We start from the raw sequence: 24675 nt of genomic DNA on the forward strand, positions 1-24675 counted from the left end.
AGATGGCAGTTATCGCACGTGAAAACTCCCCAGTGATGGAGGGGAGGCGAGAGAGGAAGAATAATAATGTAAACACAACATCCTGGTTTAGAATAAAAAAAAGAAAAAAAAAGAAAAAAGACTCACACAATACAACCAAACAAAAAAAAACAATGTGCAAACTTTCTGATATAAATAGACTACAGTCAACTCATTGTAGAGCACCACGGGGAGGGAGTTGGGGCATGTGGGTATCTGTTTGCATGTGTGTGTGTGTGTGCGTGTGTGTGTGTGTGTTCATATGTTTCTGTATATGTCTACTGTGTATGTGCTTATGTGTGTGTGTGCGCGTGTGTGTGTGTGTGTGTGTGTGTGTGTGTGTGTGTAATTTGCAGTTCTGTATCTACAAACACGTGTGTGTGTGTGTGTGTGTGTGTGTGTGTGGGAGGGGGGGGGGGTCACACCCAGTCCTGCATGGAGCGTTTGCAGTGGACCAGCAGTTTAGGCGCCCCCTTCCTCTGCAGTGTGTTGATGATGGCGTAGATCAGTCCCAGGATGCACAGCACCAGGAGCAGGGGCACCGTCACCATGATGATGTTCATGGTGCGCGTCTCGCTGTCGTCCACCTTGAGAACCACGTCCACCTCGTTGGTCTCCTCCTCCGTCTCCTCCTTGAAGTCCACGTCGTTGGTGCGCTCCTTCTCCTTCTCTTTGTCCTTGTCGACGTTCTTGTCTTTGTCTTTGTCCTTGCCTTTGTCCTTGTCCTTGCCCGCGTCCGGGTTGAAGGGCGGGCGGTCCAGGTCCGGGACCTTCCGGCCTTCGGTGGTGTCCGTGTCTCTGTCTCTGTCCGGGACTCTGTCAGGGACTCTGTCCGGGACTCTGTCCGGGACTAGATCGACGCTGCAGCCCATGAAGTCCCGCAGGATGGACTTGGGGAAGCCTGGTTCACTTTTCATCCGGTGGTTGTCAAACTTCCAGTACTTGGATCCCTTGTAGAAGTAGGTATACGCTGGGAGAGGGGAAGACATAGGCAGAGATGTCAGCTCAGAGCTTGTTTACGGTACGACAAACGGTTCCTTTTCAAATGTTTGCGAAAGGCAGTTAAAATCCCACTATAATACGATCAAACACAGGAGGAGTAAGGAAGTAAGTGAGTAGGAAAAGTATTCGACTAAATCGCAAATATACCATTGTAAATATACCACTGTAAATATACCACTGTAAACTCAAGGATCCTAATTCCAATGCTCGGTCAATGCCATTCTAACCGACGAAACGTTACTATATAATAGGTTTCTAATGCTGTAATCAGGAAACAGGCCAGTATACTTGATGGTGAGAGTGATGTCGGGTTTTGGGGGGAAAACCACCACGTCTCTTTCAGCAACTCTCTCGAAATGATGTAACTTTTTTCCCCACTCAGCTAAAATTCCCTGCCCAAAGTCCCCTCTCCCCCTCTCCCCCTCCCTCTCTCCCTCTCTCTCTCTGATTGACCGGACCCACCCTTCTCCTTTGTTTCGGAGAGCCTTTACAGGCACTTTCCTGGCCGCCCTTCCCCCTCTTGTCTCACTCACCTCCATCATCACTGAGGAAGGCCCCCTTGGGAGAGGACGGAACCGCATTGCCCCACACGCTGATTGGCTTAGGGTAGTCCGCGTCTACCGCCCGGGACTGTTCGTTAAAGCGCCAGTACCTACAGCAGGCAAACGAGAGAGAAAAACACAACATCACCGCGTGTTAATTAATTTTAAACACTGTAATGTCAGCCCAGTGTCCAAACCAAATGAATTTAAATCATGCGCCACACAAGCAGAACTCTGGAAACATGAAGGGGTGGGAAAAAGGAGGTGGGAGGGAGGTTAGGGAGTTCAAATCATTTAGACATGTAAACATTGTAAGGGTTTTTTTAAAGCTGAAAGACCATTGATTTTTCGAGTATTTTCTAGTGGTGAGGGGGAGTTAAAATAATTTAGACATGTAAACATTGTAAGGTTTTTTTTCAAGCTGAACGCCTGTTTTTTTTTTCTAGTGGTGAGAGTGTGTTGTTTTTTCCACTCCAGGGGTACAGGTGATGACAGAGTGATTCTTTACCGGTCTCCTTTGAAGAAGTAGGTGAACCCCGAGGGCTCCCACCAGATGGCCGTCTCTATCTTGTCGTAGGGGATGTCTCTGCCGTAGTCCGTCAGCTCCTGGGGGTAGCCCGGCTCCAGGTTGGCCTCCCGGAACAACCAGTATTTATTCCCTATAGGTGGAGGGGGGGGGGGGGGGAGGGAGGGGTGGGGGATGACGACAGTGGTGAAAGGAGGAGTAGAGGGGAGATGGGAAGACAGACAAGGGTGGACAGATATAGACAGGAGTGGAAGATGGATGGAGAGAATAATAATTCAGGAGGGAGAAAGCGAGGGAGGAGGGGGGGGGGGAGGGAGAGATGAGGTAGGGAGGGAGGGAGGGAGGTAGAGAGAAAGGGATTCATGGTTAATGGTCCTTTATGGAGCATGCATGCATTGGGACTTTCCCCCTCTCTGAACGACTCCCACTTGTAAACCTGGAGCATGCTATGGAAACTGTTAACCGCCCCCCCGCCCCCCCCCCCCCATTACATAACTGCCTTGTTTACTTGCTGGCTAGCGCACGCGAGTAATGGGCGACTTTACGGAACGGTGTTGCAGCGGTTTTAATATGCGTTATATGCCGGGAGTGTTTTTTATTGTTTTACACTAACAGTACGTTAGACACCGAGGCTCCATCCGCGGTCCCTTGTTCTCCGGTCTACTCATGGTACCGCTCCGGTTCTAAAGCGAAACCTTAGCAGTCAGCATCTGGACACATAGAGGCTGATGCAACCCACTCCCTCACACACACACACACACACACACACACACACACACACACACACGCACACACACACTCCCAGATGTTGTAGGCCAACTTTATTCGTCCCCTGGTTTTTTCTTTCCAATGGACGGCATCCAAATTTCAGAAGGCCTTGCCAATGACATCATTTCGCCCCGAAGACTTTCTTTAGGGAAGCCAGCTGTCTTAAAGAGCCACGTCTCCCGTTTCTCTCTCTCTATCTCTCTCTCTAGTCTGTTTCAATATCTACGGAAACAAAAGAGACGAGTTATTGCCAAAGGAAATGTCGAAACTCTAGCAGAGAAATCGAATTGTATACGACGTCCTTATGTCATTATTACATTTGCGGTTTAGGCTAACAGCTGAAGAAGTGGCGCAGGGAAAATCAATAAGCAGAAACACTGAGGTTAGGGGAGAAACCCTGAGAGCGGCAGCAAAGGCCAGGGTTTCAATCTAATGAGGGAAACTTGTGTAAATGAAAGCTAAAACCTAGCGTGTTTTGGGGGCATGGGATGGTTTCTGTGGCAACTGCAAAGTGATGAGAGAGGTCGGTGTGACATCATTGGCCGCTCGGGGAGGATTGGAGCTCAAGCCAATGGTCTCTCTCTCTGCCTTCGAGGGTATTTAATTTCTGTCCAATCAGATCTAGTTTCAAGCCAGAACTCAAGAGGGTCTTACAAGCCTCTCCATTCCTTCTATGTTGACATAATTATCTTCCCCATCTAGACAGAAACTAATACCTACTATCAATTCTAAAAGGCCCCAGTTTATCCTTAATGGGTTTAGTGGGTTGCGGTACATTAGAGACCCTGTGCTCGAATCAACTTGGATGTCACGTAATTCAGAAAGTAGACGAAATGGACCCGCAGACTGCAGTTAGCAGTGTTTGTGTATCTATTCTGGTATCATCAGTCATGCTTCATTAGGTTGTGCAACCAAAACATTCTCTGGTTTGTGATTGCTGCTTAAACAGATTAACAAACACCGTTCCAGCCCCTGTGAGTCTGGGTATTTATCTTTTGTTTAACTGAAATGTCAAACACAACGATGACTGCATATGTGTGCGCTCGCGCCCGCGTGTATGTGTTCGAGTATGCGCAAGGTCGTGTCTGTGTGTGTGTCTGCATGCATGCATGTGTGTCTGCGTGTGTGTGTGTGTGTGTGTGTGTGTGTGTGTGTGTGTGCATATGTGCGTGTGTGCGTATGTGCGTATTTGTGTGTGTGTGCGTGTGTGTGTGTGTGTGTGTGTGTGTACTACAAGTACCTTTAAAGAAGACAAATTTGCCGTCGTGCCTCTCGTAGGCTGCGTCGATGTCCCCCGGCAGCCCCCTCCAGAAGTGTCCGATGGGCATGGGGTAGTTGTCCAGGACCCTGTTCCTCCGGACCCTCCAGAACCAGCGGCCCTGTCAGGACAGAGGGGGGCAGCCGTTAGAAGACACATCCACGGGGATGGGGGATAGGGGGGGATAGGGAATGTATCGTGATGTACTTGTTGATTGGAGGAGTTTCTTTTTCATGTATATAGGGTCACACAGCCTAACTAACACATCTAAAGTGCACCTTTGTTTCATTCTTTTCTATACTGAATAGAAAATACTGAATATACAGATTTTTTCAAGAGTATCATTTGCTGTTAAATTTGTTTTTAATTTTACATGTTTTTAATTTAGGGTGGGGGGGGGGGGAAAGGGCTTATTTGATATTCATGTTTAGGAAAAAAACTGAAAAAAACAAGTGGTCATCTGTGATATTTGTATATCCTCTTCCGTGTATCATTGTGTATATGAACTCTTTGAATAAAAACAAACAAAAAAGAAGACAACATCCACCGGATATCTGTCAGTCTGATCCCTGCCCCTGGCCTGTAACACGGCTTTCTTCCTACGCGGCAGTTCCCTCCACACAGATGAAGCCTAGTCCTCGGCCGACTCAATTGGACAAACGTCTACTGAAGATGCTTAGAAAACTAGGAAAAGTCTTGAAGAAACAGCTGAAGAAACAGACCCTGCTGTAATAATGTCCAAACCTCACTGAGGCAGCTTGCGGACCAGATCTGGAAGCAGCAGTAGTAGATATCAGCTGTTTAGCACTATCAATCTATACACAAAATGACAAGAGCCATGTGGGAGAGGGGGAACACAGCTGGGCGGTGTGCCTGGTGCTTCTGAACATCACTTATCAGAGTCTGTCAGAGACGGTGCAGCACACGGCCTGAGGGGAGGGTTGGAAACTCAAGTCGACAGTTTGTGTCAGTACGCTTCAATAACAGACACACACACACACACGCGCGCGCGCTCTCACCTATGCACACACAAGCGCACACACACACACACGCACACAAGTGCACACACACACACACACACACACACACACATACAAGCACACACACAAGCATACACACAAGCGCACACACAAGCGCGCACACACACACACACACACACACACACACAAGCACACACACAAGCGCACACACAAGCGCACACACAAGCACGCACACACACACACACAAGCGCACACACAAGCGCACACACAAGCGCACACACAAGCGCGCACACACACACACACACATAACACACACACACACTCCTCTGTCTCTCTCTCTGGTCACATGGAACAGTAGGCATCCTGCCCTTCACATTCCCCTCATCTCCCTGGCGCCGCTCCAGAACCTTGAGGTGACTCCAGTTCTGTCCAATATCCAAACCAGGCCCAGGACCTAGGACACAGGAACGCAGCCAAGGGGGCTCTAAATTTAAACCGCCTGTTCTAACACCCTGCCCCCCCCCCCCCCCCCCTTCCCTCCCTCGAAATTCACGATCCCTCCCTCACCCTGTCCACACACACCCACCCTACTGTTCCTTTCCAATTAACCACCATGGCATAAACCACAGTGCCTGACAGGGGGTAGGATCCAGGCAGAGAGAGAGAGAGAAGGAGAGAGAGAGAGAGACAGAGAGAGAGAGAGACAGAGAGAGAGAGAGAGAGAGAGAGAGAGAGAGAGAGACAGAGAGAGAGAGGAGAGAGTGAGAGATAGAGGATGGTGTGCATTATTTGCACTTCTGGTTGGATGCTAAACTGCATTTCGTTGTATTGTACTTGTACTCTGCGATGACAATAAAGTTGAATCAATCAAATCTAATCTAATCTAATGAGGCATAAAGTTCCTTTTAAAAGTTGAGGCAACCAGATTTTAACCCAGGCTTTCCCTCTCTGTCACCTGACTTCACACAGCACTGTTGGCAGTGGATGAGCGGTCATGTTAAGGGTGGTCCCTTTCCCATGCACATCCGAAACGCCTGTAGCGTAGCACACCAGATCCCCCACCAGAACTGACACCCGAAAACAACAGCAACTCTGAAAAGCCTATTAATAACCATAACCACATCACCACATCGCCTGGGGATATCACATGTCCAATTACCGCAAGGACCGGTTCAGGGTGGCTACATGTTGCATGAGAAAAAGGCTTTTTATGATTTGGACTGACTGTATAAAGAACTGTTAAACTGATCCGTTTATTTAAGTCAGCACAAAACATGCCTGGCTGGTACCAGAGGGGAAATTACCCTGAGTTGTTGAATGAGTGCTTTCCAAGATGTCCCCCCGCCCCCCCTCACCCACCCCCAGACACAAAGGCAGATTTACTTAGATCTGCTAGCTCATTCATTAACAGTAGGTCAATAGCGTTAGCTGTCAGCAGTAATGGTGAAAGCGAGGAGTTGCATCTTCCTGGCAAGGTTGCTAGTCTTTGTCCTTCAAGCGGCACAGGCTGTTAGTGAACTGAACATAATTTAAAGCAGACGTGAGTGTGTATGTATGTATGTGTGTGTGTGTGTGTGTGTGTGTGTGTGTGTGTGTGTCAGCCTGCCTGCCTGCCTGCCTGCCTGCCTGCCTGCATCCAATCTACTTCAATCTTCTGTGAACAAGGAGAGGCAGGAAGGGGAGAGGATAACATTGGGTGCAATTAGATCTACAATTCAGGGAAGTAGACATCTCCCATCTCGCTGAATGTGCTGTGCGGTACTGCGTGTGCTCTGCCGAGCGTAGAGACCGGCTGACGCAAAAAGAACAAACACAACTCAACCGAATATGACTAATTCAGGAGCGCTGTTCGATATATACCACAACCGAATGAGTCATTAAAGGCATAGGACTCAATGTCAGACCTTCGACATGGCTCATTAAACAACAGCCTACTATTCGACGTTAAAAACTGAACAGATAGCTTATGTAAGAATCCTGTATAATGTCAGACAACAGCCTTGGATTGATGGAACCTCTTCTTAAAATAGATAGAGGAGAGCACCTCTTGGTAAAGTGAAGTTGCAGTTGCACTTCAAATAAACCCTGATGACAAGAGAAGCTGCCACCGTCAAAGGGAACACTCTGCCCTCCTTTCTCTCATATCTACACATTGTTCCATTCTTGCTAGCACATCATCACCCCCCCCTCTGCCCTCTCTCACAGAGACAACAGCTGAACAGATCATTGGTATAATGGCAAAATGGCAGCTTATGCCTGATGAACACCTGATGAAACGTGTGCACATAATACTGAACATCAGTTCAATGTGCGACCAGAGTCATTGCAGCAGACCAGAGTCCCGATGCTTCGGCTTCTTCACGTGTCTCTCCTCCTGCAACACCTCTTACAATAGACTCCATCTCAGGTGTGCAGGAGAGCTTGTCAATGGCTGCTCGTTAAAAGTGAAAGAAGAGGCGGAGAAGGGTGAGGAAGTGCTCTTTTCACACCACAGGGATGACACGATCAGGTCGACTGAGACATAAAGTTCCAAATGTCCTCCAGCTGCTGTCACAAACGTGTCACAAATGTGACGGCAGCTGGCGAACACCCGGGAACATGCCGGCAACCCGTCAAACTGCTCTGACTTTTATTCCGAAAAATGTCAATCAATTTCAACGTTGTCGGAAATCAATGACACACTCGCTAGTCAGGCCAGAATATTGCAATGCAATGGATTCGGGTTTGAGTAATCCCCACCACTACCTAGTTAACTATAACACTACTTGACATTGTTAGCAAGCTCACAAAACAAGCTGTGTTAGTTGATTAGCGAGTGTGTCGTTGATTTTCAGCAAACGTTGACATTCAATTCAATTTTCAGAACAAAAACCTGGGACATTTAATCGGCTGCCGACTTGTTCCCGGTTTCGCCGGCTGCTGTCACAAACAGTTAAGCCCAGAGCCGTCTTGTGCCAGCCTGTGTGGCGTGTGTGAAAGTCCTCTTACGGTACACCTGAGACACAGAGAGTGCTGCTCCTCTCCCTTTTTACAGAGCTCCAGCTGAGTTCTGGGTTGTAAAAGTGAGTGGCTCTGGGGTTTTTACGGCCTGCTCTGGGTCCAAATTGGACCCAGACCCTGATCCACCTGCCCATAAGGCTCTCCCCAGCTGGTCCTGGGGTAGAGAGGTACTTTTACTGCACTTTTTTGAGAGAGCAACATGGTGATCCCTCCCACAGCCTGGGATGCGACCGGCCTTTGATCTGTTTGTTAACGGCCAGGGTCGTGAAGACAAGAGCATCTGCGTCGGCTAGCTGTCTAGAGACCGAGTGGCACTGCACAAGCTGAATCTACTGAACCTATAGAGTCTACTGGACACAGGCGGCTCACACGATGAGTAACCTAGCCTGACACCTGCTCGTCTTGCATTAGCTACCCTCTAGGCTTCTCTACGTCTCTAGGCTTTAGCTCGGTGGGCTAAGACTGTTTGTCGGCGTGCCAGGTTAGAATCTCGCCAGTTCTATTTTACTACATGAGCTCTGTGAGTTCCTCCTCCTCCTCCTCCTCACCTTGAAGACGAACATCTCTCCCCTGAGCATGGTGACCGTGTCAAAGTTTCCCTCGCAGATGTTGGGGCCGTAGTGGTCCGGCCGGTCGGTGGTGCGGGGCTTGTCCGGCGTGTGGGGCTTGTCCGGCCTCCGGGGCGGGGCGTTGGGGGGTTTGGGTTCCGGGTGGGCCGGTCGGCGGGGGGTGACGGTGGGCAGAGCCTGGGTAGGGGTGCTGTCTTTCTGCCCTGATGAGACACCGTTGAGAAAACAGTTAGGCTCGTTGTCACACACACGGTTACATTCAAAATCCAAAACCACAGCACTGTATTATAATAATAATAATACATTAGACTTGTATAGCGCTTTTCTAGACACTCAAAGACGCTTTACAAACTGAAAAGATCGAGTAGTAATAATAAAAAGAAACAAAAAATAAATAAAAGAAAGTATAGGGGTCTAATTAATGTTTAGATTGCTAAATCTAAATCCAAGTGTCTTTGTAGGACAATCTACTCTGTATACTGCAATTACACCTAGATTTCGGGCGGAGAAGCGGCGAACAAGCAACGCCAGCGTCCTCTCTCGACCGTCGTTTTTTGAAAAGTGATTCTCCAGTTATTCTCCACTTCACTAATCCACTACTACTCCAAAAGGAAATCATGACCTCCAAAGGCTCATCGTGCTGCTACTACAGATCACATAATAGGTCGCTGTGTCCTCATTTAGCCTGAGATAAGTTGATATGTGTGTCAGCAGACTGATTTTCCACTTTGGGCTTTTTGTGGGCGGGATGCAGCGTGCAGGGCAGAAAGGCAGACCTCAGACTAAACTCTGATGGAGGTTGAAATAAAAGGCGGCTGCCTCGGGGCTGGAACACTTGCATACTACAGAGATCGGATCTGACTCAAACTGACATCATCGTACCGTAAACCACACTTCATAGCAACACATCAGGTGATTACTTATTCACTGTGTCACTGTGTTGGTACATGTCCCACAAATAAACCAGAAATAAATGAGTAGACACAGACAGAGGGACAGAAGGACGGACAGGCAGACAGACAGACGGACAGACAGACAGACAGACAGACGGGCGGACAGGCAGACAGACAGACAGACACAGACAGACAGACAGACAGACAGACAGACACAGACAGACAGAGAGACAGATACAGACAGACAGACAGACAGACAGACAGACAGACAGACAGACAGATAGATAGACAGACAGATACAGACAGACAGACAGACAGATACAGACAGACAGACAGATACAGACAGACTGACACAGACAGACAGACAGACAGACAGACAGACAGTGACTGAACTGACCGTAGATCTGTTGTATCCCTCTGAGGTCGTCCTCTGGCAGTTGGAAGTCGTCCGTCTCCATCCACTGGTAGAAGGGGGCCATGATGGCCATGGGGTTGTTGGAGTGTTCCAGCCCCAGCGCATGGCCCAGCTCATGGACCGCTACCAGGAACAAGTCATTACCTAGAAAGAGAGAGAGAGAGAGGGAGAGAGAGAGAGGGAGAGAGAGAAAGAGAGAGAGAGAGAGAGGGAGAGAGAGAAAGAGAGAGCAAGAGATAAAGAAGGAGAGAGAGAGAGAATCAGAGAGAGAGACAGAGAAAAGAGAAAGAGAAGATAGTCATTATCATACTACACTGACACTGGAGAGATGCACCAGAAACCTGAGCAGGAACTGGAAGTGTACAGTGGGGTCACTGGGGTCACCCAGAGGGAACCCTCCGGAACAGCTTCGATAGGTGCTGTAGCACCACATCCCACAGCACGCCTCTATTCAACCTTTACACTCACTCATTGTGTGTTGACTCAAGAGGCAAACACCGCCCAGAACACTTCGTTACAGTGATTCACGCTACAGCCATGTGACGCAATGTTGAAAAGCACGACAAGTTACATATTGTGTATTAGTGTGTATTATGATACTGAATAGAAAGAAAGACATAGTAGCTATCCTGAGCTACTAAAAGAAGCTCTGCTATGCTTGGAGTGAGATGAGGGTCGGCTATATTTAGCATGTTGAGTAAATAAATATGACCCAGTGAGATGGTCGTAGCATTTGGGGCTGGGGTTAGGGGGTGGGAGATGGAGGGGTAAATCAAGGGGTTTTCCATTTTGTTTAAGGCCATTGGCCCAAGCAGGCCAGGAGAGGGACAACTAGTGACTTTGCTGTAACTACAAAAGCTAATGTTGTGTGCACCAACACAATGATGCTAGCTAGCTCCACCATTATAATCCATAGGGAATGTGTATCATTATGTGCGTGAACAAAATAATAGGCTATATTATGCACAGTTGGCACAAAGTTCCCGTTGCATTATAAAGTTAATGAAGCACAAAGTGCTTCTTCAGGATTTACTCGGAGAGACTTGACACGTTTGTACGAGGAAATGGTGCTTTCAACATACTAAGTACTCGGTCACTCTAATGGCTTCTGAAAACCATCAACACACCCAGTCCTCTCTCTCTCTCTCTCTCTCTCTCTCTCTCTCTCTCTCTCTCTCTCTCTCTCTCTCTCTCTCTCCAGTCAAAGCACACCGTTGTCACAGGGTAGAGTGACAGTGATGCATCGTCACGGCAAAACAGGACACATCTGTGACACATTGACCACCACGTCAAATTTCCTCCACAAAGGACATCCTGTAGTGTAGACAAGCTAAAAAAATAAGTTGCCATAGGACTTGATTTGACCTAGGTTTGCCGTAGGTCTCTCTTTGATGTTGGTCCGAGTTAAGGCATGGTACTTTCACCGTGAATACAGTACTATGCTGTTGTAGTTTTAACTGAACTTTGGCATAACGCTTTCTCGGCCGTCTTGTCTCGAATGAGGGCTGACGGCGATCGGTCACATGTCTACAGCGATACCCCCTATCATATGGACAGGGTTTGGAGCTAGATGATGTCATTTCTGGATATGTAAAGAAGTTGAGATGTTCAGGATTCCTTGTCAGGATCTATTGTCAGCTCCCTCTCTCCCCTCCCCCCAGCCACCAACCCCTCCCATGGCTATATCTGTGGCTTAGTGGCACATCATCATAGCCATGTGACTCTAAAAATATCCCCCTAAGATGCAGAGAGAGAGAGAAAAAAGAAGGAGAAAGTGGAGTGTGTGTGTGTGTGTGTTTGAGAGAGAGCGAGAGAGAGTGAAAGAAAGAGGTCTCTGTAAGGTAACCCTGACAACCATATGGCTGACAGACTTCAAACGACTTGGGAGAAGATAGCTTATCTCGCTACCGCCGCAGTACAATGAAAACACCACGTTTGCTCCTAATCCCAGAGCCTAGTACTTCCACTTAATTTAATGATTCAGGGTGGATTTATTCTCCAATTAAGCAGCTTTGTCAGAGCTTCGGTCACAGCTCACATCCCACCCAGTGCCAAGGGTGTGGACCACAGAGCACATGGAGGAATTATAGTATTGCAAATTGCACTACTGAAGACACACATCACAGCACATAAAAACAACAAACAACCGCAGTACTCATCAAGCTTGTTCAGGGAAATGTGCGTAAACTCGATGTGCCCACAACATCGAGTAAAAAGCTGACCTTTAAGTTTAAGCTTTTTCAGTGGTTTTCAAGGCTGATTAAATGCCATGTGTCATGGGGTTGTTTTTCAGGAGAAGTCAGCTATACATAAGGCTACAATAGACATAAAAGAAAGTCGAACAAGACTCAACACTCTCCGAACTGATCTCCTGCTTAGTCGCTTACCTCAACCCCCACCAACCCAACTGACAGTTTGGCATTTGAAACCCTCTCTGTGATCTGTCCTGTGACACCTCCTACTCTCCCGACCTCAACAAAGCCAGGCATCTGCCTCTGCTCTGAGTCAGGAAATGACAGAGCAGGAAACCAGGAGGACCCTCCAGCCACCGAGGCCCTCTGGGCATTAGAAGAGCTGCTGGGTTAATGAGTCAACGATTGAACATAATGGAGAATTCGGTGGAGAATGAAAATGGTAATAAGAAAACGATGGTAATATAAAGCCAGTGGGAATTGTAGGCCTAGTATGAGCAATATAATGTCATCATCCACCTCCTTTGAAGTTTTATGGAGGTAATAGAGGAGTCAAATCCAAAATATGTTGTACTTTGGTCATGCCAACGCTGGTTAAACTAGAGGGGTGGTTGGGAAATACCATGTGAAGAGGGAGGGGGGTGCTTTTAGGGTTTGTAAGGGTTTTTTCCCCTGAAATTGTGTATGACCTAATGCATCTACTATGGACCTATCGCTAAGCCACGGCCCAAAATAGAAATTGTCCAATCATATCACAGCAAAAGTCACTACAGGGAGAAAACTCACTGATAAACAACTCGCTGATATCTGATGGTGAAAAGCTTCTCGACAAAATATTCTTGTCATTTTTAAATCTTTTTTTACACTATTACTTGCTATGGTAAATCAGAAATCAGAAATTTGCCAACTCCCGCCATTGTAAGTAATTGAATGTCATTCAGTCACGGTCGGTCAGTCAGTCACTGTCAGTGAAGCGTTGTTTGTTTGTCCGAGTTTTCAAAGGGGGCGTGGCTTAGCAATCCATTGGACACTGGAAGCATTTTCACAAGCTGACTTACCTTGTAAGTTCTGATTGCCGATGGTCCAGGGCTCGTCTGAGTCAAAGTGGGTGTCGCCGCCCATGCCAGGCCCGGGGAAGTAGGCGTGGGCTAAGAACCCTCCCTCACCATCGAAGGGCGAACTATCGCCATGGAAACCGGAGGCGAAGAAGATCATGATGTCGGGCTCCTTCCGGCGGCCATATTTGATCTCCTGGTAAGGGATCTCATCGAACGTCAGCGGCGTCACCTTCCCCCACACCCTGAAGGCCCTGCGGATGGCCTCGTACGAGTTGTACTCCCCGATCTTCGGTGTGTAATTTTGTATACTGGAAGAAGATGGAAGAGAGAAGAGGGAAAAGTGGTACGAACGTTTTAATTTGGGGTTTTGCTTACGGCTGTAGACTGAACATTTTGACTGTTTTCCTTTATAGATATTTTAAATTGCAACAGAAGACAACAATATTGTGTACATATGAAAAGTGATTGTAGACTTAGACTGAAAATGTAAAAAAAAGTAGCAAAAACAAAAGAAGTCATTTTCCATTCAAAACAGTTGAATTTTACCTGAAGGTAAGATGGCTCTTGTTCCATTTGTGGCCGGTGAGCGCAAAGCGTTTCCGACGCACGTTGGTCTTGATCTGTCCCCCGAACTTGTCAGGGACTCCACACCGTGGTCTCCTCATGGCTCTGTGGGAGTGTAGGCAGAGAAACACAACTGTTAGCGAGAATGCTAACTGTTTCACGTCACGGTGGGGTGCATCCGATGCATTGGTTCTACACTGTAAGTGAATACCACCAGTCATACAGAGAAAGGTAGGACAGCCACCAAAGCACCCAGGTGCTTGACCTTGGGCACCCTCATACGTGTGCCGTTTATGTGCAGTAACGGATCTGTTGGTTCCAGAGAGCCGGACCCCCATGGAGTGGGCTTCCTCTAAAGGAAAGAAGACCCAAATCCCCCCCGTTTGACATTCATTTCCTTCCCGGGGCGCTTTGATATGCACACCTCTCGCAGGTCTAGCGAACGTACACGTAACTCTATAGTTAATATCCTTCAGCCACCCCCCCCCGTACTCAAATCTCAATTACAAACTGACGTTAACCGACATTAACATGACGGACAGCGGACATACTACAGCCAGCAGACAGAGAGAGTGAGGAAGGCCTGGAGAAAGATAACAGCATTTACAATGACAGTAATAGCAGTTAATGCTTCCGAGCGCGTGCGTGCGTGCGTGTGTGTGTGTGTGTGTTGCGTTGCGTGTGTTGACGTACGTCACCGTGTTGGTGTCCATCGTGCCGGTCACCTCCAGGCCGTAGAAGCGCTGCATGTCCCCCACGGCGTTGGACAGGATCTGGGCCGAGCGCATGGTGGACATCTGTCTGCTGGCCTGGGGGAGGTAGCCGTACATCCTCAGCCATGACTGGGGGATGGAGAGAGGGGGCGATGGAGAGAGAGAGAGAGGGGAGAGGGAGGGGCGGGGGTCACGAGAGAGAGAGAGAGAGGGAGGGAGAAAGAGAGAAGACAACATCTTAACATCTTATCCAGATTGTGTTGAGAGCAGAGTGTAACACACTTCTAATTCAGCTGAATGATATCATACATCCTCAGTCATGACTGTGAGGTCAGAGAATGGGGGATGGAGAGAGAGAGGGGGGGGGGGGGAAGAGAGAAGACAACATCTTAACATCTTATCCAGATTGTGTTCGCTTAGCAGAGAGTGTAACACTTCGAATTCAGCTGGATTAAATCATTCTATCTGAGGCGTGTGGGATGGGGGGAGACACGAAGGGAGAGAGAGAAACTTGATCCAATCACAGACTTAAGGCTTGACCACTCCACCTGTTAAATGGATACTTAATACCACCACAGGCTGTGGCCAGAGGGTCACGGCGGATATAACTACAGATGGAGACACTCCGCGGGGTGGCCGGTGAAGCCAGTTTAAAACCCGTTGTGTGGGTTTGTGTGTAGTTGTGTGTGTGTGTGTGTAGAATAGAATAGAATAGATTAGAATAGACTTTATTGTCGTTGTACAGTTGCCTATACAATGAAATTGTAGTGGTTCTTCTGAAGGTGCAAAAAAACTGAAAACATATTCACATATTGTGTGTGTGTGTGTGTGTGTGTGTGTGTGTGCGTGCGTGTGTGTGTGTGTGTGTGTGTGTGTGTGTGTGTGTGTGTGTGTGTGTGTGTGTGTGAGTGAGTGAATGAGAGACAGGATCAGGAACTATCCAATGGCACCAGTATGGCCAGACCACAACCCATAATGTCCAGCTGGTGGGGCTGGTAGGTGGGATCGCCTGGTGGGGGGGTGGGGGGGGGTGGGGGGGGGTGGACCTTGGGGGGGGGGGGGGGGGGGTGGAGTTTTTCCTTTCAAGATGTTGGCCTCAATACTACTGATCTTTAATTATGTAATTAGCACTAATTACATAACAAATGCCCCCCCCCCCCTCGCCCCACAGTTCATAATTAACTCTATCCTATACAGCACAGTTACAGCAGAGTAGGGGGGCAATAACAGGCCTAGTGATTCTAGCCGAGGGTGAACGCCGGCGGGGTCCTGTCGATCGCATCTCTGGGTTTGATTGGACGCAGCTGTGCGCCGGCCATCTTGTTGACAGCGTTTCCACATCCAAGCGATGTATAAATCAACCCAGGCGTATGAAAGTGGTCTACTGTAGCCAAACCCGATAAGACAATATCTTCATTTAATGAAGAAGAAGAAAAAAAGAAGAAAAAAAAACGACATGGAAAACACATGGCATACATTTCCTGATCTTCTCAAGAGCCGTTTAACATCAAGTGAGATATTTTATCTCTTCTGTTTTTATCTCTTGAATCGCTCCCCCTCATTGCTTCCATCTGTGTTCTTAGGAGTGGTGTGTAACAGATGAAGACCCATATGAAGGGGGGGGGGGGGGGGGGGGGGGGGGGACTGATCATATTTAATATCAATCCTGATGTATTAGACCGACCTGTGTAAGTGTATGTATGACCCATGTGGTTCACACAATAATAGTTCCTTCCTACCAATCTGACCTGGTAACACAACACTATTCTCAATGCCTTGTTGAAAAACCTTTCGACACACACACCTCCAGCGCAGTATTTGGACTATAATCAGCAAGGGGGTGATTAGCAGAAGGGTCAACAGGAGCCGGATAGGAGGTGAAGAAGTGGTGAAGGTGTGTGTGTGTGTGTGAGCGGGAGTGTTATAATGCCCCTTCTCTTCCAGCTAAGGACCAAGAGTTGCTGTTCCAGGTTGCATGGGGGGTTCCTGATTCATGGTCTGCCTCCCCCCACCCCCAAACACACACACAAACACACAAACACACACACACACAAACACACAAACACACACAGACACACACACAGACACACACACAGACACACCACACAAACACACACACACACAAACACACACACACACACAGACACACACACACACGCACACAAACACACACACACACAAACACACACACACACAAACACACAAACACACACACACACAAACACACACACACACACACACACAGACACACACACACACACACAAACCCCCTGCCAACCTCTCTGCTACTCACACAAGACACAGGTCTTTGTGGCCCTCTCTCCCTCTGCTCTGCTGCTGGCTGGAGGCTACTGAATAACTGTCCCTGTGTGTGGGGCACAGTGTGAACGTCAACCCCCTCTTTCTCCAGGGCACTGCCTGAACCCCCCGAACCCATGCTGCTACTGCTGCTGCCCCTGGAAACGCCACAAACAAGAGAGGCCCTTAAAAAGTCCTGAAACACTACTCTGTCTTTCTCCCCCCTTTTTCCTCCTCTCCTCACACTCTTCAACATCTCTTCCTCTCTCCCCTTACTCTCTCTCTCTCTCTCTCTCTCTCTCTGATATACTTCCTCTCTTGTTTCCTGTCACAGTCTCGACCCCGCTACGACCACCATAGACAGTAATATGCCTGAAAGCAAGAAAGAAAGAGTCGTTGCAGCAAATCCTCGTCTCTTGTTCTTTTATTATGGTTTATTATTTTTCTCTCCTTCTCTCTCTCACTCCCCCCCCCCCCCCCCCTCACTCTTTCTCATAATGCAAACAAAGGCAGAGTAGTCTCGGTATCGGTTGGCTATGGGACCAGGAAGTAGAGAGGCTGTCTGGACTGTGTGTGACCCTGACCCACCTTAAGCACTCAGATAAGGCCTCTGTCACACAATCTAAGTCCTTGCCTCCGGAGGGTGGGTGGAGAAGGGTGGAAGGAGGGTGGTGGAGAAGGGTGGGAGGAGGTGAAAGGGTGTGTCCAGCATCACACAAGGTGGAAAAGATATTAACCTGGCTCGTTAAAAGGACAGAACAACCTGGTTTCTCTCCCTTTCTCTCTCTCTCTCTCTCTCTCTCGGAGGCACCTGGCACCATTCAGCCCCGGTATTTATTGTTTGGGCGTTGGAACAAGACTAATACACCACGTTGGAGAGATATATGAAAGTACCCTTTTAAAAAAGTAAAGTGCTTCAATCTGTAAGCGAAGCCTTTAGGCATCCGTGTGCTATGAATACAAAGCGAGGAGGCTGAGGTTCCGGGAGGTTCCAGGAGGCGGGAGAGTTGCGGAGAGTCGCCGAGCGGGACTCTTTGTCTCACTCCAATCAGCCTCATCTGTCACTGACAGGTCCTTCAATGAGACCTTGAGCCCACCTGCCAAAAGCAACCTGCTTGCTGGATCCACCGATTCACCAGGAATTGCAAGAGGGGGAGTGTCTGTGTGTGCGTGCGTGCGTGTGTGTGTGCGTGTGTGTGTGTGTGTGTGTGTGTGTGCGTGTGTGCGTGTGTGTGTGTGTGTGTGTGTGCGCGTGTTTGTGTGTGTGTCCCTGCCTGCGTCCACCACAATGTCAGCCAAGACACTAACAAATGGAGAACACTTTTATTCCCTGGACTTGGTCTCCAGCCATCTTTTGCTCATTACCTCCAGTAGAGAGAGGAGAGGGAGAGAGGGAGGGAGAGAAGAGAAGGAGAGAGAGAGAGAGAGAGAGAGAGAGAAGAGATGGAGAGAGAGAGAGAGAGAGAGAGAGGGGGAGGGGAGGGAGAGAGGGAGAGGGAGAGGAAGAGAGAGGGAGAGGTAGAGGGAGAGAGAGTGAGAGGGAGAGAGGGAGAGAGAGGGAGAGAGAGAGTGAGGGAGAGAGAGAGAGATGGGGGATGAAACAAAAAACAAACACACATTGGCTTTGACATTACAGTGATTGTGGTAGGGGGGGTCCATGGTTTAGTGGAGCGAGATGTCTGTTGCCTGGTCTGTGTCTATGGGTGACCGAGGGACTGAATGGGCTCTGCTGGTATACTGAGACAAAGAGAGCCACACTCTGCCTTGCCAAACGTCATTACCAGAGCCAACGTCTATTACATATTTATGACTGATTCCCACAGAGCCAGATGAGTGTGTGTGGAGGCCGTTCTATACTTACTCCAATGTTCTCCTACTCTACGCACACTCAATGAGAAAATACCAAGCACATAGACGCACAGACCAAATGACGCACAGACCACAGTTCAAATGAAATACATAATCATAAGCATGTAGCGTATACAAGCATATTGTTACAGTTATGCTAACAATATGTTCTGCCTCTTGTTCTGTTTTGTTCAGAATAGCTCTGAAGAAGTGGCACATACCCGGTTGAGTATTGGGCCAAAACACTGGATGAAGTATCTTATTGAATAGGTTTGTGACCATGACATTGTGTTGGGGGGAGAGAGAGTCGGAGAGAGAAATGGAGGGACAGACAGACAGACTGACTGACCGACTGACTGACAGACAGACTGACAGACAGACAGACAGACAGACAAACAAACAGAGAGACAGGCAGACAGACAGACAGAAAGACAGACAGAGAGACAGGCAGAAGACAGACAGACAGAGACAGCGATGGGCCAGTCTGGAGGGGAGACAGACAGACAGACAGACAGACAGGCAGACAGGCAGACAGACAGAGACAGCAATGGGCCAGTCTGGAGGGGAGACAGACAGACAGACAGACAGACAGGCAGACAGACAGGCAGACAGACAGACATAGACAGCGATGGGCCAGTCTGGAGAGGAGACAGACAGACAGACAGACAGGCAGACAGACAGAGACAGTGATGGGCCAGTCTGGAGGGGAGACAGACAGACAGACAGACAGACAGGCAGACAGACAGGCAGGCAGACAGACAGAGACAGCGATGGGCCAGTCTGGAGGGGAGACAGACAGACAGGCAGGCAGACAGACAGACAGACAGACAGACAGACAGACAGACAGGCAGACAGACAGACACCGCCATTAGAAGGTTAATGGCACTTCCCATTCTCATCACAACTCATTACCTCGGGCCGTGACGACCAACCACCACAAGGGAACAGGGAGGGATTAGTTAGAATGAAAGAGTAGAGCATGCTGGAGATTCCATGGATAAGCAGGGGGAGAGAGAGAGAGAGGGAGGGATAGGCTAGGCTAACTAAAGGGTTAAACTGAGGATAAAGATAGGGTTTCAGGAAGAGATACAGTCGGCTGCCTGTGTTCTACAGACTTAATAAACCTCGCTACCCCCACCCCCTTCTCCACCTCTTCTACTGGTGAGTAGCCTCTCTCTCTCTCTCTCTCTCTCTCTCTCTCTGAAACAGTGAACTCCAGACAAGAACGTCCATTGTTGCTCCTCAGCTGCCTGGGAGCCCAGCAGCCCTAAATGTCTCTCCTCTGTTTGTGTCCCATTTGGAAAACAGCTGTCACATTCACCCATCACATGCAGCACAGCTGAGCTAACCCGGCCATGCCGGCTCTCTCGCTCTCTCTATCATTCAATCTCTCTCGCTCTCTCTCTATCACTCAATCTCTCTACCCTCCCACTCTGCCACCCTCCTCCCTGTCCATCTCTCCACACCAGACAGAGTAGGAGTCAGGGCCCTGGATTGGCCAAGCCATAGGCACAGAGAGAGAGAGAGAGAGAGAGAGAGAGAGAGAGAGAGAGAGAGAGAGAGAGAGAGAGAGAGAGAGAGAGAGAGCAAATGGACAGAATATGAAAGAAGTTGTGAACCGGAGGATGAATTCTAAAAGAAGACAGACAAAGAGAAAGGTGACACATGACCTTTTTCTCCCGCATGATCACATGATCCATTTACCATCGGTTTCACTGTCATAGTTCATGTGTGGCCTACAGTACAACATATCTCATTTCTGCCAATAAATCCCTTTGTGTTGAATGAAATGGCGAGAGGGAGAATATGAATCTAAGATTACACACACACAAACACACACACAAACACACACACACACACACACACACACACTGAACTAGCTATTATCACTAGTGGCACCACTACTGTATTCTGACACTTATATCCTGTACTACTGTCACTTTGTTATCTTGAATTATGCTTGATTTATTATGCCCTGTGTCTTGTGCTGCAATGCAATGTCAGGAACTGAAGCCTAGGAATTTCACTCTGTTACACTTGTGTAATGTGACGTAAGAATAAACTTGAAACTTGAAACACACACACACACACACACACACACAAACAAACACACTCACACCTTTAAATGCTCAGAGGAACAGTATCCAAAGCCTACATCTTCCAACGGACGTTGCCAGATAGGCGTTAACAAGCGGGCTATCCTCGTCAGTCTTCTCTTCATATAAAGCCCTCCAAGTCTCTCACTCAACAGGTCTGCCTGACAACGCTTACAGAGCCCATTACTGCCTAAACACTGCTATGTTAATACCTTCCCAGGAAGCTGCCTGTTGGGACAAGAAATGAAAAGCCCCCCTGGTCTTTTTGTTTGGCCAACAATGCCAGGCAACCACGAAGGACCTGTGTCTGAGCCGCATTCTTCAGTGGAATCTTTCTATCTACTCATACACATCTGTCTCATTTAGAGTGAAGATGAACACACACACACACACGCGCGCGTGCACGCGTAACACGCACACACATAAACAAACCCACCCACATACGAACACACATATCAACAGCATGCCGTGATTCCGCTCATCTGTTTGTGTAATTGCCGTTCGATTGCTTTCCTGAATTCACATTGGCTCTGCCACAGAGGCTGTTGTATACATCCGTATGTGTATTTTGTGTGTTTTTTAAAGGTCTCGTGTTTAAAGTGTGTTCTTCTTCTAACTGTTACTCTTTATGGACATAAAGAGTTGGATGTGTTTCTCAGAGCCAGGGCCAGTATACTGAGATGTTCAGGACAGCACTGTGGTCTCACCACAGACAGGCTCTAAGCCGGCGACCACCCCACAGCCCAATCCACACACACCACCACAACACACACAACCACAGCCACACGACTCCAGAATGCAGCGGCCGCATCATTTCCTGTGAGGAAGAGAGACGACACAGCTTCGCTAGCACTGTGAGAGAGTGTCAAACCACACAAACTCAGACTGGACACAATTCTTAAAAAGTTATTGTTGGCAGCGGTGAGGCCGTGGGGATAAGCTGAGACAATAAAAGAGTAGACCTCATCTCGGCCTGTCAGCAATAAAACTCAATGGTGTTTCCATTGATGAAGAAGCAGACAAGCTGCTAATGTCCCACAGCACAGAGCTCTCCCCGGCCAGCCAAGCACAAAGGTGTTGGATCCAGCTGCTTACAGTTGTCACGAGCCCCACAGGTGAAGGAGGGTTAGACAAATGTTGTTGACAAAGGATACAGACACATATCTCATTATAGTAGATTTAGCTTATATTATGATATGCAGATGGAAAGTCTTAACATGTCCCGGTTTCCTGGAAACAGATTAAGCCTCATCCTTGACTAGCAATAATACTAAACCATCTCCAATGGAGATGTTTCTATTGAAAACGTTTTTTTTTGTAGGACTTAACTTAACCTGTGTCCTTCCCTAGCCTGCCCTTCCCTGGGAAACGGGTCTGAAGATTTCAAAGTGGTCTAAGAGTTTTTCGATAGGCTGAAAACACAACTACTAACCAATCAAACTAACTACCAGTGACCTGTAGCAGATAAACAAACAGAGTGCATAACTGACCCCTTCATTAAACCCTGACCTGGACTGGGGAGGCTAAACACTAAAATCAACACAGCATGGTTAAGTGGCTGCAGCTGGGGCAAGGTCCACACAAAAACACACACAGACTTATACAATAACAGGGGGGGGGGGAGAGTATTACACACATTCAACATTCAGTACTGTAGTTGGTCAGGAATCAGTACGCCTGCTTACATAACAAAGGGGTAGAGGGATGGGATGAGAAGCAAACATACTGTACCCCCCCCCCCCCCCAACTCATTCATTAACATCAACTCACATCCCAACACCCAAAGGTGAACCTGAAGGTGAAGTGGCACACTCACACAGAGACATGTGGTTGATTACAACACGGTTATTATCATACTGGATGTGAGGGATACCGTCACTACATCATCTTTCTGCATGTTGCTGTGCCAAGAGCGTGTCAGTGTGTCAGTGCACCAGTGGAATGAGTGAGATGTGTCCATGCTGGCTACTAGGGTGGCCTTTTGGGGGAGCCTTCCAGCGCTCCAGTCCAGGGTTAGGGGGTCCCTGCTGGCTGAAGTAATCATCTTCTTCAACTCGAAACAACAAGACATGAGCTTAGAATGATAAGGTTCTATCTCCGTTTAGGGCAGTTCAGAGATATTGAGTTTTTACATTCCATTATGTTTTGTGAGATGGAACCTTTGTATTTTATGAATTACTAACTCAAAAATGTCAACATTTTAAAGATAACACCACACAGGCATTAATAAACACCTAATGGATCAGGTTATGTAAAAAACTCAATTTGGACAAAAATGGAGATAGAACCTTATAATTCTAACGTCACGAAGACATGATGCGCCTGCTCTGCGGGGTCGTGTGGTGGATCGACCTCCACCACGGTCTCAATGAGCCAGATCCTTCAGCTCCACACGTGTGCGTAAAAGTGGCCAATTTGACTCATTTATGAGTGAAAAAAAAAAAAAAAAGGAAATCGTGTACACACAAACTGAAGGGTTTCGGAGGGTGAACATATTGCCCTAACACACGTGTTGATGCCCTGTTCTGGTAGAGTGAGGATGGCATAGCAATGTGCCATACGCGCTATCTCCACTGAAAAGATCTGCTAAATAGCAATACCAGGCAAACAAGCATTGGGAGAGAGGTGATGAAAACTAAGATACATTAAAAGCACTTGCTCGCTTTAAACAATGTAGCATACTCTTATTGGTCGCAAGGAAACAATAACGTCATGTTTTGATATTTGCAATGAAGACTAGTAATTAATTACCTCTGCATGGAAGGTGTCAGCCTCTCCTCCGTGTGTCCCCAGACTGCTGACCCACATCACCAGGAGAGAGGAAAGGAAAGTCCGTCTCCAGAGTAACCAACTCCAGCTGTCCCATGTGGATGCAGCCATAGTCTTTACGTGCGCTAAACCCCGGGCGACCCCTTCCCGTGTCCAAGTGTCCACTCAGCCCCCCTGAGTAGGCTACAAAATAGTGTGTCTCAAGTTGTTCAGGTTTGCAGGTGATCTTACAAGGTTCTCTCCCCTGAATTATAATATTAAAAAGGTGTTAAATGAACACTGGCAAGAACATGGAAAAAAAGGACTCTGACATTCATCCAAGTCCGTCAATTCCAGACTCGAACACTCTGTTAGAACTGTTCTGTAATAAGTTGTCCGTCGGATGTCCCCCCTCTCATGTCAGTCCCTCTCCACGGTCCTCAGAACGCACCAAAGACCCGGGAGACTGGTCCCTGGTCCCTGGGAAAATCTGTAACTGTTGCCAGAATGTCCAAGTTCTTGGGGGTAGCCTATTATCGCTGGCGGGCGTGTCCCAAATGTACTCAAGATGTACCGACAAGAACAGACAGCGCGTATTTTATTACGTTTAAAAAAAAAAAAAAAATGTGCTGAACAATGGTGCAAAACTAATAGCGCGGTTGTCTGCGTAATGACGCCTGTTTTTGAATCGCGGTCGCTCTTATATGATGGTTTTTTTCTCTGCCCTTTTATATCCACGTTTTTCTTTTCCTGATTTCCTGGACGTTGTCCACCGGCTCCGTTAATCTCCCCCGGGTGGGTCGGTGCAGCCAGGCCAGTGCAGCGCGACGCTTCAGACCGGACGATTCTGTACCTTATGTTGTGCGACGAAGTCGGGATAGCGGCATTCAGCTTCCCCTATCAAATCACTCAAGGCAAAGGGAGGGGAGGGGAGGGGAGGGGAGAAGAGGGGAGGGGAGGGTAGGGGAGGGGAGGGGAGGGGAGGGGAGGGGAGGAGAGGGGAGGGGAGAAGAGGGGAGGGGAGGGGAGGGTAGGGGAGGGGAGGGGAGGGGAGGGGAGGGGAGGGGAGGGGAGGGGAGGAGAGGGGAGGGGAGAAGAGGGGAGGGGAGGGGAGAAGAGGGGAGGGGAGGGTAGGAGGGGAGGGTAGGAGGGGAGGGGAGAAGAGGGGAGGGGAGAAGAGGGGAGGG

The 24675-nt window shown here is 48.3% G+C and overlaps 1 protein-coding gene across 1 annotated transcript; it reads right to left on the minus strand.

Moving 5' to 3' along the window:
• Nucleotides 1–437: 437 nt before the first annotated feature.
• On the minus strand, nucleotides 438–23620 carry mmp15b (matrix metallopeptidase 15b; the record flags this gene model as incomplete). Its single annotated transcript, XM_080528975.1, has 10 exons — nucleotides 438–988; nucleotides 1554–1672; nucleotides 2071–2221; nucleotides 4097–4235; nucleotides 8643–8866; nucleotides 9954–10115; nucleotides 13222–13529; nucleotides 13768–13890; nucleotides 14479–14627; nucleotides 23492–23620. 10 exons carry the CDS (start codon nucleotides 23618–23620, stop codon nucleotides 438–440), a joined length of 2055 nt encoding a protein of 684 aa, XP_080385101.1.
• Nucleotides 23621–24675: the final 1055 nt, after the last annotated feature.

Source organism: Nansenia antarctica (genome assembly GCF_963989245.1).
Source record: "Nansenia antarctica genome assembly, chromosome: 4".
Classification (NCBI taxonomy): domain Eukaryota; kingdom Metazoa; phylum Chordata; class Actinopteri; order Argentiniformes; family Microstomatidae; genus Nansenia; species Nansenia antarctica.